Raw genomic sequence first — 20,878 nt, 5'->3', positions numbered from 1 at the left:
CGCTTATTTCTACAAAAATATTTTTGTATTTTTCTTGAACTATTGTATATAAACCAACTTTGTTAACAAAATTTATCAAAAAAATATCAAAGATGATCAAATAATTGTTAAAAAAACAAAATGTCAAAGTGGTTTGGCACTTAAATGGCTTCATGGGGCCAAGAAATGTATCTTTTGCCTGATTAAAATTAAATAAATCTTGATTTTTCAAGTATAATGACACATTTCAAAAACTTTGATATGAATATATGTATAAAAAGTAAATATTTCAAAATATTTCTCTTATATACTCAAACAATTGTCACCAAATTGTTTGTGACTTTTTGTCCTGTGACTTTTCGTCCTATCAAATTTGTGACTTTATGTCCTGTGACTTTTTGTCCTGTGACTTTCTGTCCGTTTACCGACATGGGTATCGGTAATTTAACATTGAGTCAACGGAGAAATGACGAGAAAAAGTGCATATTTTACGATTCCGATTTGACCGAATTTAATCAAAAATTAAACTGTTAAGACCAACATTGTTTGATAGAAATATGTATGAATATCAAGGATTGATTTGCAAAAGTAAGAACACGGATCAGGTTTATGAGAAAATTAAACTTTATTGAAGCATATATGCATTTTATATGGGGAAATATAATACAAAATGGCGGCTATTATACGTCACAAAATTCACGTGATGTCTAACTTAGTTGGATATGCGCTTAAGAATTGAAAACACACAAGTATTTTTAATCACGACCGTTTTAAAATTTAAATATTTAATAAATTGATCTTACTTTCCGTTTTATGGATATATTACAATACAAAAAAATAAACAATAATTACTCATGAAACATAAAAACTAAAATGGTATGACATAATTAATGTAGAAATATAATAAGTATTGTTTATACACATTTTTTTTGTAGGATGCAAGAATTTATTTAGATTTATTTTTATGTTTCCTTTACAAATACATATTTAAAAATACCAATGCAGAGTATCTTGTCATATAAAATACTTTAATTGCAACTCTGAAAATAATTTGATTTCAATCATTGTTAGTTTATCCAGAAACATAAATACAGTATTTATTTTGTATATATGTGTTTGATTCCGATTGAATTGAAGACTTTTGATAAGAATATTATCTTTCTGTTTTCCGATTTATTGTTATCTTTCTGTTTTCCGATCTAATATTAATATTTTAACCAGAATGTTCTCTCTCGTAAGTCTATGATGAAATACACAGTATCCCGTGGTTAAATCTTCAAACATAATTAGTTAACATGTTATCGAGTCAACAGACAATTCCACGCTATAATTGACCCAGATACACACAGTGTACAGCGGTCGTTTTAAAACAAATATAATTGCGTCGTCAAGGGACATCAAGGGACTATAGCAAAGACGTAGATAACAACCTGTTTAGACCTGTATAACTTGAATGACCGAAAAATTTCGAGACATTCCGAGAATTTTATTCTGACTTCCGGCCGAGAGATATCGAGTGGCCCATAGACACATCCAAAACTCGCCAATATATAAGCATGAACCCCTCAGGGGGTTCATGCAAAAATGTAATATTTTGATTCAGATTTAAAGAGGAGAACATTTTTGATGGACAAAGAAGCTTTACTTTCTAAATATCCTTTTAATCCAATTATAAGAGGATCATATTTCAAATGTTACAGAGAATATACCAAATTGCGAAGGTATTAAAAAAAGACATTTTAAGCAACAAGTTTTAGATCAGCTTGATCAGTTAAGGGATCATGGTCCCAAGAAATATTAGAAACTCATAAATTCACCTAAAGAACGTAAAAATGATCACACTCTAGATTCAGCCAAGCCGGAGGATTGGCATGAATATTTTTCGGAGCTCTATAAGCCATCAAATTTACATAGTATTAGAATACATGAAATAAAGTCTGTGGTAGAAAAATTGGAGAAAGTAAAACAATTTTGTAAATTAGATTTTAGAATCTCCAATACAGAAATTGCAAACTCCGTGAGAAAACTTAAAAATGGAAAAGCATCAGGTTAAGATGGTATTCCTGCAGAAATGTTTAAAGGCAGGTTCATCAGTTTTAGTTCCATTGTTACAAAAACTATATAATATTGTATTCTCAACAGGATTTTATCCTCTACAATGGTCATCAGCTTATATAACCCCGGTTTTTAAGTCTGGTGATCCATGCAAACCAGAAAATTATAGAGGTATTGCTATTAACACCTGCATAGGTAAATTATTTAATTGTGTTTTAAATAATAGACTAGACCACTTTCTTGAAGAACATGATATCATAAATAAATGCCAAATTGGATTAACAAAAAAATCAAGAACATCCAATCATATATTTGTTCTTAAGACTTTAATTGACATGTGTATTAATAGCAAAAATGGTAAACTTTTTGCATGCTTTGTAGATCTCAGAAAAGCATTCGACTCGGTTATTTATGGAAGCGCATATGGTACACCCCTTGTAAAGTTATTTTGTTGCAAATTAGTCGTTATTCATACAGGTATACAACTTAAACTACTCCAACACAACATAGCAGGACAGTTTTATGCTACAGTTAAAGATATGTATAATAAAAGTAAGCTATGTGTCAAAATTGACAACCAATCAACTCCTTTATTTAGATCATTTATTGGAGTGAGACAAGGGGATGTTTTAAGCCCCAATTTATTCAAACTTTTTATTAATGATCTCCCTGATGTCTTTTCTTCTTGTGCTAACCATGTCAATGTTAATAACCAAAGGGTTGATTGTTTAATGTATGCTGATGACATTGTTATTCTCTCATATTCACCAGAGGGGTTGCAAGAGAGGTTAACCATGCTTAACAATTACTGTTTTAAATGGTGTTTAAATGTAAATGAGAACAAGACAAAAGTTATGATTTTTTATAAAACAGGGAGACATTTTAATCTCCCTTTTTATCTAGGTGAAAAAGCTATTGGTTGTACATATAATTATAAATATTTGGGCATCACTTTTATAGCCAGTGGAGAAAAAAATTTCAATGCAAAGATGAACTGTACAAAAAGTCTATGGAAGCATGTTTTAAATTACAACAATGTATGTCATCGTCAAACCTTAGTGTTTCAACTTTACTTCATTTATATGACCATACTGTAAAACCAACTTTAACCTATGGATGTGAAGTTTGGGGTATGTTTTCTGTAAACTCAGCTGCATGTAAGAAAAATTATAAATATATTTTAGAAAAGGTGTTTTCAAATGATACATCTGAAAAATCACATATCAAATTTATGAAATATGTTCTAGGTGTAAATAAGAAATCCAGTAATCTTGCTGTGACTTCTGAACTAGGGAGATACCCAATGTATTTTCATATTATATTAGCAATGTTGAAATATTATCATCAACTCGATAATTCTAAGAGCATGTTATTATATGATGCATATTTATGTAGTAAAGAACTTCACAATGATAAAGTGAATACATGGTTTTCAAGTATAGACTGTATTTTAAAAAAGCTGGGCATACAAACATGTAATTTAAAAACCAGTATCTACTCTTTCACAAAATTTATCAAAGATAAGCTATATTAAAACTATCTCCATTTCTGGAGGGAAAACAGAAATAAAGTTTTACAATTATATCAAGGTAAACTTAGTACCTATTTTTCCTTTAAAACTCTAAATCTGTTTTGAAAAATATTTGGATCTAAAATTTTTTTAGATTAAGACAATCAATAAGTAAAATTAGAATAAGCGCTCATCCATTAAGGATTGAGACTGATAGATATGCCAAACTTTATGTAAATAGGGCGCTGAGAAAATGTTTATACTGTACTTTAAATAAAGTTGAAGATGAGATACACTTTGTAACTGAATGTCCACTATATATTGATAACAGAAATGAGTTTTTTACTGAAATTCCTCTAAATTGTAATTATTTTCAATCTTTAGAAGTTTTTATGGCTATTTACACATGAACATTTAAATGTGTATAAATGTTTAGGAAAGTATTTATCTAAAAATCTAGAGATAAGGAGAAGTTCAAAAATAATAAATGCAAATTAGCCACAAATATGCATTTTATGAGTGGTATATGATTTTAAATGGTATATTTTAAAGATGTAAATTGTATTATCTGGTTCTGTCCTGGCCTTTTATAGCATTTTTAATAGTATTAAACAATGTTGTTTTCTTATATTATATGTCTCAAATTTATGTCTAATCTTTATACGTACTTGTATGTAATGTCATGAAGGCTCTTTATGTCCTTTATAGGACCATTTAATTGGAAATAAAATATTCTTATTCTTATTAGCTTGCGCAGTAGCCCTTTGTCTTATTTCTCAGGGTATTTTATAGATTATGAAAGTAAACTTTTTGGGAAAAATGGTGCTTCTTCACACACATTTCGCCTATTTTCGACCAGTCTTGTAGTCTATATTTTGTATTACTATGGACGCTTTGTTTACGTTTTTCAAGGCTACAGTGACGTCACAATATAAATGACGCAACGAAATCGGGCACCTTGTATTGACAATGTCATAGTCAGAAGGACAATGTTATCGTAATTGGAATGTAGGATACACTGTGATTGTAATTTTTTTTACTAGCTGAAAATAAGAATAATAATAAACATAAACCAACTTCTGTATAGTAAATTATAACCAGCATCTTTATATTGAACAATAAACAATTTCTATACAGTTATTATTAAAATTCTATATAGAATAGAATAGAATAGAATATTTTATTTACCAAATTAGGGCCCCAGGAGGGCATATGATACAGACAATATTATTATAAACAATAACATATGCAATACACACACAGTAAAGATATTTAACAAGTGTTATAAAAATAATAAAATAAAATAATATAACACAGAAAATACACTCAACGAAATAGTAGCAATGTATTATTATTCAATGAATACTATGTTGAAAATGACTCAAGTGCACCCGGTAAGTGTATCTTCACTTTGAGAAGACAAGCATGAGGCATTAGTAGTTTGTGCGGAGAAATGTCAATATATAAAAATACAAAAAAATACAAAAAGAACCCAATAAAAAACAAAGCAATTAAGCACTCCCACATTTGACTATGAGGTATACTGCAAATAACAAAGTTTATTTAATAAAGGATATTTAATATGACTTATCTGCAGAAAGCACCAAGAGTCGGTGCTTAAAGGGGAGTCCCTACTTGTACTTAATGCAGATGAGTCAAGCTCCTTAATTATTGAAAATATATTTTTAAAACATATTTCTAAGATTATAGATTCTGTGTCCAGCCAGCAAAGATCATCAAGGGACGGTGCCAAAGAATTTGAAATTCTTCTTATGATCTGTGCAGGCTTAACAGGGTATCCAAATTCATATTAAAGAGTTATAATGAATTAGTTATTGCAGATTAAGTTGTACTTTAATTCTTAAGTATCTTCTATATATTTGTAAAATGCAAATAGTACATTAGGATCCTCATTATTCATTATCCAAATTAATTTGTTATCAATATTTAAATTTTGAAAGTTTGGACATGATTTTAATATATTTTGCATCATTTCCTCTCTTTTTAATAAATGAGTGTCACATTTAAATAAAAAATGAACTTCATCCTCAACCTCACCTGAGTGGTAGATACACATGGCGTCATGACCAAGTACTTAGAGAAAAAGCAGCAGTCTTGGACACACAGAGAAGGAAAAGACTAAGATTGAGAAGGGGCCATAGTTCATCAACTTCATCAAAGGAGACGTAGAGTCATAAAAAAAACCCACATACAGCAAAGCCAGCGGTATTCTAGCAACAGCAAATGACTGGGAGATGCAAGCTGACATTGGGGGGAAAGTGTCGAGGATAAATAGAGACAATCACATTACGCGGGATTCATACATGTACTTATACGCGTTACCGCTCTCTATAGAACAGAACAGAACAGAACAGAACATAACTATATGTAACGTCATGGTTGCTATCATAATGTATTAACGCAACGCAACGCAACTACAACTTATACGATCACGAGATTGGTACCGAGACCAGGAGAGAAGATGGATTCGTCGAGAATCAAGTCTATTCGAGCTGGAAATAGAGCCGCTGTCACGAAATTCTTCAAGAAACTAGATGAGCTGAACACCGATTCTGAGATGGATATTGACATTGCAGGTCCCATTATTGACGCTATAGTGAAAAAACAAAGTGTAATTCTTAAACTGGATGAACAGATTTTGGAAAATACATCGGATGAAGATATAGAAGTTGAAATTACAGATGCAGATGAGTATAATTTAGATCTTGAAACAAATTTACGCCGTTATAAGAAATTAGCACAAACAGTTACACGTACATGTACAGAATTATCACATGAAAGCATCCCAAAAACACGCCCCGTCATGAACATGCATGAAGTCAATTCCGAGACCCGTCCTGTAATGAACACAGAATTCTTCCCAAGATATTCATCGCAAACTACTAATAGTTCACTGTCTAGTCAAAATCACCGCTTGCCGAAGCTAACCCTACCTACTTTTTCTGGGGATATTCTAGAGTGGCAATACTTTTGGGAGTCGTTTGAAAACACAATTCACAGCAATCATACACTTACTGATGTCCAGAAATTCACGTACCTACAGTCACTTCTAGATGCAGACGCTATGAATGTCATAAATGGATTAAACTTGTCCAGCGCAAACTATCACAAAGCCGTGGAGTTACTGGTAAATCGCGTTGGGAAAACACACAAGATTGTGAACGCTTATATGAAAGCTCTTTTAGATTTGCCAGCACCCTCATACACATTAGATAGTATTCGTAATTTTTCGGATAAGTCAGAGGTTTATATCCGTGGATTGGAATCTTTAGGACAGTGCCAAGATACGTATGGTTCCCTGTTAATCCCAGTTATGCTTGGTAAGCTCCCTATTGCCGTAAAAAGTAATATCACAAGGGAAAACGGAAACGACGACTGGACTCTAGGAAATCTTAGAAAGGCAATACAACGTGAAATATTGATTCAAGAAGCTAGCACTAATGATAGTGCGTCTTATGATATACCTACCGCAAGTTTCCATGCCGGCATTGGTAAGAAAAATGGGAATTACGTAAATAAATCAAAATCTAAAAACTATTCTCAAAGTAAGATGTGCATTTATTGCAATGATCAACATTTCCCTGCAGAATGTAAAAAGTTCACCGACAGCAAATCTAGAATGGAGATTGTAAAGAAGAGAAACCTATGTTTCAATTGTTTAGGTAACCATAGAATATCAGAGTGTAAGTCGAAAAACACATGCCGTACATGTAAACGTAAACACCACACTAGTTTATGCCATGAATCTTCCAGTCAAAATTCACCAAGTCAGAATATTACAAGTAATACAGAAAACGGCACGCCAATCATGCATACATCTGCTAAACAGGAAAACTCGACCGTCTTTTTGAAAACAGCAGTAGCACCCATATGGTCACAGAATCAGTGCGCTGACGCTCACATACTTTTCGACGAAGGAGCGCAACGATCATTTATGACGCAGGAAATAGCCGACAAGTTGAACGTCAAGCCAGACGGACAGGAAACCCTCAACATATCCGCCTTCGGAAATTCTGACAAGAATGTTCGTCACATGAGTAAAGCCACAGTGTATTTAGAAGCAGACTCAGGAGAGAAAATACCTTTACAGGTATTGATTGTACCTACGATTGCAGCGCCGATTCAGAATAACCGCAGGTACATTTCTCAGCAACTACATTACTTGAAAGGACTAAAACTAGCCCACCCCTTATCAGAGGATAATAGCTTTGAAATTTCGTTACTCATTGGAGCAGATCACTACTGGGATGTAATTAAGGATGATATCGTTCGAGGCGACGGACCGACAGCGATGAGGTCAAAAATAGGATATTTATTATCTGGACCACTTACATGTACAAGAGGACAACGCAATTCACATATGATGCACATATTATCTAGTCACACAAAAGAGGACTATGATATTGAGAGATTTTGGAAATTAGAGTCCCTTGGTATACAAGAAAACGACAAACTCAACACGGAGAAACAGAACATCAAGGAATTTTCATCAACATCGATAACATATGAGGATGGAAAGTACATTGCAAAACTTCCATGGATTGAAGAATGTCCTGAATTACAGACAAACGAGATGATTGCAAGAGCAAGGACCCATAGAGTCGTTAACCGCTTAAACCAGGAACCAAACTTATTCAAAATATATGGCGACATAATCAAAGAGCAGGAAAAACGTGGTTTCATCGAAAAAGTAGGAGAGAATGAGGACGAGCCACAGCGCATACACTACATACCGCATCACCCCGTCAAGAAAGATTCTACAACTACTCCGATTAGAATTGTGTATGATTGCAGTTGTAAAGAGAACGCAAAAAGTCCGAGTTTGAATGACTGTCTTCATTCATATCCTCCAATTTCAAATGACATAACAGAGCTACTTACCAGATTTCGTACTCAGAAGTTTGCAGTGACAACAGATATTGAAAAGGCATTTCTGCAAGTTGGACTTCATAAATCTGACCGTGATGTAACTCGCTTCTTTTGGTTAAGTGACCCAACAGATTCAACCAGTCCGTTTACAACTTATCGTTTCAAGTCAGTCTTATTCGGAGCTACATGCTCACCATTTATACTGAATGCAACTTTATTAAAACACTTTGAAGAGAATCCTAGTCCAACAGCTTCAAGAATTACACAAGACTTGTACGTAGACAATGTTTTAACTAGTTTCACTGATGAAGACGACTTAATGCAATTTTACCGTGATTCCAGGTGTTTATTACAGAAAGGAGGCTTTAATCTCAGATCATGGAACTCTAATTCTAGTAGACTACGAGAACTTGCTGAAACAGAAAACGTACTAGATTCCAGTAACGAGGTCAACATACTTGGAATGCGCTGGAATGTTGCGGACGACAAACTTTTATTTGCCGAAGTAGACATAGATTCAACCATGGTAGATGTAACAAAAAGAGAAATATTACGACAGTCGTCTAAAATCTTTGATCCGCTTGGCATACTTAGTCCCATGACAGTGAAAGCTAAGATATTTATGCAGTCACTATGGAAACGTAATTTTGGATGGGACGAACGCTTACCCGAAGATGTAACTACGCAATGGACTACTTTATCTACAGATCTTAAAGATACAACATCGGTTGAACTTCCCAGACTTCTTGACAACGATGGATTATCGCCGCAAACAGCTAGATTACACATTTTTACCGATGCTAGCAAACAAGCTTATGGAGCATGCGCCTTTATTGTACAAGGAAAACATTCGCAATTAGTAATGGCTAAAAACAGAGTTGCACCGCTTAAAGTTATTACTTTGCCACGACTCGAATTGATGGGCGCAGTAGTTGGAGCAAGATTAGCTAAACATGTGTCAAATATTTTAGGAATTACAGAAATTACATTTTGGTGTGATAGCCAAATCGTTTTGAGTTGGTTGTATTCGTCGAAAATACAAAAACCGTTTATTTCTAACAGAATTACAGAAATCCGACAACTTGTGGAAAATAAAACTTGGAGGTATTGTCCAACTGACTGTAACCCCGCTGACTATCTTACGCGCGGCATGTCTTCATCTAAGTTTTTGAATAATGATACTTGGTTCAACGGACCGAAATGGCTTGCACATGAAGAACAATGGCCGCATTGGGATCGAAATTCCGTTGCTATGACAACAATTACAGATAATGAAAGTAAAGACACAGACCGGCAAATTCAACAAAATGATGACAGATTCACAGTTGTAAAGGAAGTCATCAATATAGAGAAGCACAGCAGTTATCCGAAACTGCTTCGTATAATGTCTTACGTATTGCGCTTTATAGCGAATTGCAGAACACTTTCACAAAACAGGAAATACCAACATTTAAAGGTAGACGAGATTCAAAATGCTTCACTCGTGTTGATACGGAACGTACAGCAAACTATTTTTATGAATGAGATCCGCAATATTGTTTCAAAGGATACTAATCGACTACCTATTGTACGACAGTTACGGTTATATATCGACGAAAAGGGACTACTACGTTCCGGCGGAAGAATTGATAATGCGCTCGTTAGCGAAACAGTGAAATACCCTTATTTACTTCCGACAAAACACCCATTGACAACATTAATTATTTTGGACGCTCACAAACAACAAAATCACAGTGGAATAAATGGAACAATTACGTTAATTCAACAGACATACTGGATACCGAAAATCCGACTAAGAGTGAAAACCGCATTACGGAATTGTATTCCCTGTAGGAAGATAATTAGTCGACCGTATGTGGCGCCTGACCCACCACCGCTACCAAAGGATCGTCTTGGAGAAGACCCGCCATTCAGCGTCACAGGAGTTGATTTCACAGGAGCGTTACATGTACGACAAAATGGAAACAAGGAAACAAAAGCGTATATATGTCTTTTTACGTGCGCCTCAACCAGAGCTATTCACATCGAGTTAGTTCAGGATTTAACTACACATTCATTTTTATTAGCTTTTCGCAGATTTGTTAGCCGTCGATCTTTACCGAAAATAATGATATCTGACAATGCTTCTACGTATAAATCTGCAGCGACAGAGATTTCTAAAATATTCAAATCAGAAACAGTGCACGGAAAACTTAGTGAGTTAGGAACAGTGTGGAAGTTTATACCCAGCAGGGCTCCTTGGTACGGAGGATGGTGGGAGCGACTTATTGGACTCACAAAAACTTCGCTCAAGAAAACATTAGGACGTGCATGTATCGACATTGATATGCTACACACCGTTGTTACCGAAATTGAGTGCACACTGAATGACCGACCGTTAACGTACATCTCTACTGATGAAAAGGATCCAGAACCACTTACGCCGTCTCATCTTTTGTATGGCAGAAGATTAAAGACACTTCCGTATCCTTCAAGTGACCACAGCGAATTCAAAGACACTAGAAAAACACTAACTTGCGCTCATGCGCTAAAACGTAACAAACAACAACAAGAATTACTACAGCACTTTCGGACGAGATGGAAGAAGGAGTACCTGACATCACTACGGGAATTCCACAGAGCCAGTGGAAATAATTTACAGACGATAAAGACCGGGGACATAGTACAGATTCGTGATGACTCGCCTAGAACAGTATGGAACATTGGTATCATCGAGGACCTTGTGCGTGGTGGAGATGGTTTGGTGAGATCAGCTATAGTGCGTACAAAATTTGGACTTACGAATAGACCAATCGTCAAACTCTACCCACTAGAGATAAATTCAAATGACAATGATGAATCGCAAATACTAAGAAGGAGTGTTCGTTTACAAAACCGCAATCAGAGACTGTAATATTAATTGAGAACAATTTTAAATCGCAATTTGATTCAGAGATAGTTTTATATGTGATTCATAGACTTTAAAGTTTCAAATATTTCATTTCTTTTCATTTATAGATAATTTTCTTAATTTGGATAAATTGTTGATTGAGACTTTAATTGCACAAACTCGCGGCCCGGAGTATGTCGAGGATAAATAGAGACAATCACATTACGCGGGATTCATACATGTACTTATACGCGTTACCGCTCTCTATATGTAACGTCATGGTTGCTATGTATTAACGTCATTGTATCTTGCCAGCATTAAATCATCCATTTGTATAGACGTCTTTTTCTCTATTCAAAACACAACGCAACTACAACTTATACGATCACGAGAAAAGACCACCTTCCTAAGAGAGATCATAACAACAACCCTCCGACCAGACATTGTGCTGCGGTCCAGAATCAGCAGACAGGTCATTCTTGTAGAGCTTACAGTGCCATGGGAAACAAGACTGGTAGAAGTTCATGAGAGAAAGCTTGCCAAGTGCCAGGAATTGGTAAAAGACATCCAAGAGAAGAATTGGAGGACATGGTATTTCCCAGTGGAGGTAGGCTGTAGAGACTTTGTTTCGCAAACATTGTGGAGAGCCTTGGGGTCCCTAGGACTATCTGGACTAGTCTAGTAAAAAGAATCTTGGTTGGAAAAATTGGGAAACAGGCAGAGGAAGCTTCTGGTTGGGTATGGAGGAAGAGAGAAGAGCAGTAGAAGAGCTAGCTGGTTCCTGGCTGAGTCTGATCAACTCAGTCGGCGCACCCCTAGAGATTGTCGTGGACAGCGCCGAAACAGTCGAGGAGAGGGGAGCCAACTGATGATGAAACTAGCTGAGCAGTGGAAACACTGTATTTAACCCTTTCAATGCCACGGCGAAATCGTAAAAATTTACGTTCAGTGCCAAGTCATGTTTTTCCATCCAGACTGGTTCTGTATTATGACGTTACTGTACCCTAACGTCATAGTGTAGGCGAACTGCAAAAAAGTGTTAGCGGAAAAACGCGGGGAAAATAGAAATTTACGGAAAAGTCCAAATATTGATTTTTTTGCGAATAAGCAGTTTTTACCGTATTTACATACATATGTATATTTCTTCTTTAACAAAGATTTTTAAAGTGTTATAAAACTTCAAATTGAACAAAAAATGAAAACATGTTTTTTTTTTTAACTTTTAAATTCATGCATATACTTTTTACAAAAATCTTTTATTTTGTCAATATTTCAATGATATACATATACATGTTCTGCAATTGAACTATATCGTCTTCCTTGTAGTTATTCGTAGACAGTTTTTCCGTATACATCATGTGATTTATGATTTATTTTGCAATTAAAAGTGTTAAGAACAACAGTTATTGATAGAACATGTAAAAGTTACATGAATAAATTATAATCCGATGATATTCACGTAAATAATATCTAATAATTTTGATTCAGGTACTTGGTCATTTCTACCACGAACGTTTTGGTTGCCTTAATTCTACTTTTGCATTCGCAATGTTTATTCCATACAACTTTTTTGTCAATTTTCGAAGATGTGTAACTAAAAGGCTGGAGAGTTGTGGTTTGTATATAATTATACGAAATGAATGCAAATGACGATGAAAAATCCGTTTCTGCGGTTCTTGCAAAATGTGATCGCCAGTAAATCTTGCAGGCAGTTCGTATACATTTGAATTTTTTCACAGTGAACAATTCTACAATGAAAGAACATTAATTCTCCTTTCCTTGTACGAACATACTAATAGCGTCGATATCTGAATAGTGGAACATTACATTGCTAAGCAATATTGCTAAGCCAAGAAACTAAATGTTTTAAGAACTTGAATGTTTAGTCGCAACATATTTCAACTAATTTTTAATTCTTACCTAACTAACAACAATAACCTTCCCGGTAGAAACAATCAAAACTACACTCCGACAGTAAAATTTCGGATTTATTCAAACGTCAATTAGTAAGAACTCGCAGTCAAACATGCATGCTGCAATGCATTCCATAAAAAGTTTTATTTCGAGGTAAAAGTTTGGATGCTGGTAGAATCAGTGTCAGGATATATCATGCTCACTATAGTATATATACTTGTTTGTACATGTACATATATAGTATATAGAGAGAAAAGGCGTGCAGTCAATCCAATACCACCAGGTCAACCCAAGGGTTGTTGTTCAGTAGTTGTCGTTTGTTGATGTGGTTCATAGATGTTTCTCGATTTTTTTTTAAATTCCTAAAGATTAGACCGTTGGTTTTCCTGCTTGAATTATTTTACACGAGTCATTTTGGGAGCGCTGTACCGTTTTGTTCTGTGTACTATGATCTTTAATTTTTAAAATTTTTATACATTTTGAATTGATGGAGAATTAATGTCTCATTGACACTCATACCACATCTTTTTATTTACATTACTTCGTAAAAAATACCAATGTCGTATATCACAACTTCTTTACTTCTACATCGCTTGCTAAACATCTTTTACAGCTCGGCGCAAATTTTACAGGAACTTTTCGCTAAAACAGGAACATGCCGAACATGATAAAACATACCATATCAAGTTCACGTTGATATAAATTTTATACGCTCTCAAGGGACATATTTTATAATGTTTGCATATTGTGAAAGATCACGAAGAAAATCGTTCTGCATTTAAGCCCAAACAAAAAGGCTGTCCTAGTCAACGGAAATAAACCCCGAGTAATGAAATTTTAATAAAACGACAAAAAGACAAAGAACTAGTCTTCAAACACTATTCAAAAACTGAAGACTGACTAACAAAAACCCTTTACCGAAACAGAAAGGGATACTGCTCTACATGTGCCCGCCGTTGCATGTATCTCTTATATAAAATAAATAGAAGATTTACTAAGATAAATTCTAAAAGTTATGGCACTGATTTTTTAAAATGAGGTCGTGGATTCAAGCTTTGCGCCTGGTCAAACTTAAAAACTTTAAAAAAATTGGTATACTTGCTGCTTTTCCGCTAAGCACTCGCTGTTTAGAAGTAATGAAGTAAAAATTATGTGTTCGCGTAGGGTAACTTGTTTTACAACAGAGCTTTATACTTATTTTTTGAACTAGCAAGTAAAATAAGCCGACCCAGCGAGTCAGTTTATTACAAAGCTTGGTAAATACTCAAATCTCATATACCATCTCCTCGTCATAAATATGCATTTAACCTACCTCTACCTAAAACATGTTCCAGTTTGTTTTCTAGAGAATTATTATTTTTTTTATTAAAAATCAGTTGAAAAGGTGCCATGAGAAATTCAAGGGTTTACTGTTAAAAACTTTTATTCCCGGCTTAGTGTACCCTACATTCCGTTAGAAATAAGTCAAATTTCAGTAAAAGATATATAAAAAAGGGAGAAAAAAAACCGTTGCTTTCACTTTAAACTTTGTGGATGAACTTCATTAAAATCGCCAAATTTTAGAGATACCTCAGTGTGTACTTGATACTTCAGGGTGTTAAAATATCCATGTCTACGGATATGCACGTAGATAAGTTATAATGTCCTCAGCATTGTAAAGAAAATAAAAGATATACAATAATGAAAGCGAAATAGATTATGATAAACTAAAGGTTGAGAGAATAAAAAAAGATATGTATAAAAGACATAAAGCACAATTTGATTTATTAGAAAAATATATTATCTTATTAATAAACTATTTTTCAGTTGTGTATTTAGTATACGCAACTTTTCAAAAAATTACTATTTTCCAATAATTTGGCGCGCTTTGTGCATTTCAAAGAAGCACAGACAATGACGTTACGTCATAGTACATTTCATAGCATCAGAGTAAAAAAAACAATGGCCCAAAAGTGGCCCCGTGGCACCGAACGTAGTATGAAAAAAATGGCCCAAAAGTGGCCCATGGCACAGAGATGGTTAAGGTATTTGAACAACAACCAACTTCATTATAGTAAGTAATAACCAACTTATCTATAGTAAACAATAACCAGCTTATATAAAATAAACAATAAATGACTTATATACAGTAAACAATAAATGACTTATATACAGTAAACAATAACCAACTTCAATACATATATAAAAAATAACTAACTTCTATATATATCCCTTTCGGTGCCAAAGCGACATATATGTCGTTTGGGGGTTGACTGCCGAAGCGACAAATATGTCGTTTGGGGGTTGACTGCCGATGCGACATATATGTCGTTTAATTGGTTTTAATAAAACAATCATATTTTATTTCTTTTTGTCTTTTATGCTTTTGATATTCTTATATAATATATACATTGTTGTTTTGAATTCATTATGACGTAATACGTTAAGTATATATGACGTCATAAATGTCAAAAGATCGTCTGTACTGTTCCCGACATAGCTATGGAAGACAGTAACGGTGACATAACAGACATAGTAACTTCGGGCGACGAAGATTCTGACGATGCTGATGTTGAAATGCCAGACAATGCTGCAAGACAGCCTAACCCTTGGTTTTCTGTGGTAGACAAAGAAACGTTTGAGCTAGACGTTAATCGTGATTTCGAGGAACGGATTGGGCCGTGTGGATTTGAAGCCAATTTTTCACCGGTGGATTACTTTGATAAATTTTTGAAAACAGAAGATGATGACTTGATTGATCGCATTGTAGATGAAACAAATAGGTACATTATTGGTTTTATATGTTTCAAATTATAACGTTCTTAATTTTCTTTAAATGTATATTTATATATTTCCGTAATATAATTGCGGTCTACAAATCAATTTTCAAAGTATTCTAATAATTAAATAACGCTCCAAAAGATAGCAAAGACATTTTTTCACAATATTAATTTAAAAGTTCTTGCTACCCTCCCCCCCCCCCCCCCCCCCCCCCCCTCATCCAACAAAAACACCAGTAATCCTGTATATCTAATAACATATAACTGGTTTTGTCAACAGGTATGCCAACCAGTGCCAAACTACAGAGAATCCAACAAGACATGCCAGATCAAACGAATGGTCACCAGTTAGATATGCTGAGATGAGAGCCTTTATTGGTCTTGTTCTCGCGATGGGTATCGTAAAGAAATCCTCCATTGAAAGCTATTGGGAAGCGTCTGGTATCTCTGAAACCCCAAATTTCAGGGATGTGATGTCCAGAAATAGATTTCAGGCAATACTGAGATATCTGCATTGCAGCAACAATACAACAGCAGTTCCAAGAGGTCAGCCAGGATACGACCCCCTCCACAAGATAAATCCAGTTGTTGAATTCTTCAATGAAGTGTTCGAACTTAATTATAGGTAAATGTCAACTCAAATATAGAAATATACACAAGTCATTACGCGGTCATGTTTCCATGTTAAAAATAAACATAATTTATTGCTGGAACTGAGACGAATTTTGTCCTAATCATATTTTCCACTGCATACTAACTGTCATTGATTTAACACTGGTACCTCTTGTTTCGGGAAAGATAAGAGTAAAAAAAATCAATGTAATCAAAATTGTACAATCTGGTTTTGTCGTTCATTATGAAATTCTAAAATATACATATTATTTTTTAATGTATTTTTTTTTTAATTGAGACAAGACTTGTTGTAAATAGATTTTACGGATTTTCAGACTATCTCAAAACATAGTTGTGGATGAGAGAATAGTTGGTTTCAAAGGGCGTCATGTTTTGAAACAATACATTTCAAACAAGAAGGCACACAGATGGGGAGCAAAGTTGTTCGTCTTAGCTGAATCCAGAACAGGTTATACCCATCAGATAAATGTGTACAAAGGGAAACGAAATACAGAACGCCATCCCAATGGACAAGGGTAAGTGAAAAAAAGGGGGTGGTAACTCTGGATTTTCAGGTTTAGCGAAAATGCCAAAATAATATCGGCGAGATAATTTTTATGAAAATACCTTATCGGAAAAGAACACGAAAAATATTACTTTAATTGACTCAAATTAACATGATTGTTTCTGTAAATCGATGGCGACTGTATTGCGAATGAATATGACAATCCATGAAAGTAGACCAAAATTTACGCACATCTCCAGGTTTATACAGGGTATAACTTAATGACGCTGTTAATTAAGAAATGCCTACTTCTTATAATCAAGTAAGGCCGAATATAAGACACGCATATTTAACATTTTGACTTGATAAAAAGTTCTAATTCTTACCTATTTCTAGCTAATCGTTTCATTTTGTTATTGTCGGTTTTCCTTTTATTTTTTTTCGTCATGATTATACATGCAATATTTGTGACTGGACAAACACTCAATCAATCAATCAATTTTTTTTATAGATATAAATCGGTAATGGATTTAGTACGTCCTCATTTTGGCAAAAACCATCATGTAACTATGGATAATTGGTTTTCATCACCTAAACTGATGAACGACCTAAGGAACCGGGGAACGTATGCAACAGGAACTGTAATAGCAAGACGGAAGGGCTAATACCTGCAAGTTTTAAAACAGCTCGGCTCCCCAAAGGAAGTGTTGTTGTTAAATCACAGAGAGATCTTTTGGCTATTTTGTACGTAGATCGGAGAAATGTGACTTTCCTGACAACAAGTGAAAATGCACGGTAAGTTTCTTGTTTTTCAACCCAGCTTTGTCCGATAGGCCAATCCCTATATAATTTGAACGTACTTCAGCCCGGTATATAATTTGACAATACTTGACTTTTAAAATAAAAAGTTATTAAAATACAACGTTGTCAAAAAAATACTTACATCGTGGAATATATGAAATACTTTCTTACACAATGTCAAAATTAACTATTATACAACAAAGTATACAAGCTTGAAGTAACAGTCATGGCTAATAAAATTATAATATCACCAAAGTAAACATACAATAAAACAAGTCTTACTTAATACTTTTCAGAACTGTGCGAAAAGTTAATAGTAAAGGTAGAGTTGTGTCTGCTCCAAGTGTTGTCCACAAATACAACCAGACCATGGGCGGTGTCGATCTTGGGGATCAGCTTTTGCTTAAATTTGAGCCACAATTTAAAGGTGTGAAACTCTTGAGAAAAATTCTCTTCAACCTTCTTACTACAGCTACAGGTATGTCTCATCTTAAACATTTGCAAGCTTTTTTAGTTGTCAATTCAAAGCCTAACTAAAAGACTATGTGCTTATGTTCAGTTGCAAATATTTCATGCATTGCCTAGAACAAGGATAAGTTGATATAAGTACCACGTATGATTTTTTTCACTCGTTCCCGTTATCATTTCTTATCTAATTACAAGTATATAGCTTACTGTTTTGTGTGAGTTAATACTCCGTGTTGAAGGCCGTACTTTGACCTATAATTGTTAACTTTTTATACACTGACTTGGATGGAGAGTTGTCTCTTTGGCACTTATACCGCATCTTCTTATTTATATATATGTATATAATAGATTTGCACGGACTTAAACAAATAAACTTGCACTTAATATTTTTTCAGTAAATGCATATATATGCTACAGAAACTGTTTTCTTGTCCAGAGGAAATTAGACCATGTGAAATTTCAAAACGCAGTAGTTCGTGGTTTGATCGGGAATTTTAGAGGAGGCAACAGAAGGAGGGGGAGAAGACCAGACAACATTCCTATTGCAAATGCAATAAGGATGCATTTTCTTGATGTTATTCCTGATGGCAAGAGGCGAAAATGCGTTAAGTGTTCAGGTTATAACAAGTACAGGAAATCCCGTATATCAACATGGTGTTCTGTATGTGGCGTGGGTCTTTGTGTTGGTCGATGTTTCAGAGAGTTTCATTCATATGGACAGGAAGAGTAAACAGTTGAATTTTGAAATATTATTCATGTAAAATACAGTGCAATAATAAAGGATCTTTTAAAAAGATTTCATGTTGTATTAAACAAATGAGTTAAAAAAAGTCAAGGATTTTTTTTTTTCGCTGAAAATTCTTTTGTGTTCTCTAAAAGTTAAAAGAAAAACAAAAAAGATTTATGATTATTTCAAAGCGAAGAAATATTTTTAAAACATTTCTGTGTTTGTTGGTCCTCATTTCATGAAATTCTGTCAACGAACGACTTCGTTTTGATCTTTTGAAAACACGAGTTTTTGTATAAACTTTTGACGTTTTCACAACGACGGCGGCGATATTTTATTTTTATTTGGCTGTAGAACGTCACTCGGTGAAATCTTTATGGTGACGTTTCTAACGTCGGGAATTTGAATTCGGCACCGAAAGGGATATAGTAAAAAATAACCATCCATTTTACAGTATATATAAACCACATTCTGTATAGTAAAAAATAACTAACTTCTATATAGTAAACAATAACCAAATTGTATATAGTAAACAACAACCAACTTCTTTATAATAAAACAATAACCATCTTTTATATAGTAGACAATGACCAACTTCTATAAAGAAATAATAAACCAACTTCTATATAGTCAACACAAACCAACTTCGTAAAAGTAAACAGTTACCAACTTCTTAATGGCAAACAATAAGCAATTCATAATAGTAAACAATAACCAACTTCATAATAGTAAACACTAACCAACTTCGTAATAGTGAACAATCACCAGCTTCGTAATAGTGAACAGTCACCAACTTCGTAATAGTGAACAATCACCAGCTTCGTAATAGTGAACAGCAGTCACCAACTTCGTAATAGTGAACAGTCACCAACTTCGTAATAGTGAACAGTCACCAACTTCGTAATAGTGAACAATCACCAGCCTTGTAATAGTGAACAGTCACCAACTTCGTAATAGTGAACAATAGCAAACTTCGTAATTGTTAACAATAACCAACTTCTATATAGCCTAAATTGGTCTCGGTGGCCGAGTGATCTAAGTAGTTAACGTTACTACTGTAATCATTAGCCAGTCAACACTGAAGTTGTGAGTTCGAACCGCGTGCAACAACATTTTTATTTAACTGTGTACGTTATTTTATTTGGTGGCATTTTGTCCAAGGTTATTGTTGTCTTTCTGATATTGTTTTACATCTTAGCCCCTTTTTATAATTAATTATTTTGTGGTAAGATTGTGTCATAATTCGGTTCATTGTATGTTCATTTGTTGGGTTAAGGAGGCTCGAGGGTACAAAAAATCAGCAAAATTTTAAACATTTTTTTTCATTACAAATTTTCTTTATTACACTATTAGTTGTTACTTTATGATATGGTGCAAAAATCAATTCCTTTGGCCTAAGATGACTTTTAAAATATTTATGTCATTGAAAAAGCTCCAAACTATCTGCCCTTTAAAAAAATGCCATTTTTTGCATTAAAATTGAAAAAAATACATTTTTTAACTCATCGGTGTCCTATATTTTTTTAATTATTTTTTTCTAATAAACTGTAAAACTGTACTTAAACTTAACTATTGTAAAATTTAAGTGATTTCTGTAATTTAAATCTCCTTTTTTTTCTTTTCGATATTACTGTTTTCACTCCTATTAGTTCAACAGAAATAAAGTACCTTTCCAAATTGCATGCTTTTTTCGAAGGCCGATTGTGAGCTTAAATGAACGGTGACCTCATATTTTAATTATATTTTCCTATTAAGTATAGGATAAAGTTTATTTATAGAAAAAAAAAAA

The 20,878-nt window shown here is 34.0% G+C and overlaps 1 protein-coding gene and 1 pseudogene across 1 annotated transcript; both read left to right on the top strand.

Annotated features, from left to right (window-relative positions):
• The first annotated feature begins 6,026 nt into the window (after nt 1–6,026).
• LOC139521324 (uncharacterized) lies at nt 6,027–11,327 on the top strand. The gene has a single exon (XM_071314803.1). It carries the CDS (start codon nt 6,027–6,029, stop codon nt 11,325–11,327), a length of 5,301 nt encoding a protein of 1,766 aa, XP_071170904.1.
• A 3,915-nt stretch (nt 11,328–15,242) lies between these two features.
• On the top strand, nt 15,243–19,158 carry LOC139519326 (piggyBac transposable element-derived protein 4-like; annotated as a pseudogene).
• Nucleotides 19,159–20,878: the final 1,720 nt, after the last annotated feature.

Source organism: Mytilus edulis, chromosome 4 (assembly GCF_963676685.1).
Source record: "Mytilus edulis chromosome 4, xbMytEdul2.2, whole genome shotgun sequence".
In the NCBI taxonomy this organism is placed as follows: domain Eukaryota; kingdom Metazoa; phylum Mollusca; class Bivalvia; order Mytilida; family Mytilidae; genus Mytilus; species Mytilus edulis.
This window is presented reverse-complemented; position numbering and strand designations above follow the sequence as displayed.

Excerpts from the sequence above, each read along its gene's own strand:
- LOC139521324 (XM_071314803.1), top strand. The coding sequence starts at position 6,027 with ATGGATTCGTCGAGAATCAAGTCTATTCGAGCTGGAAATAGAGCCGCT.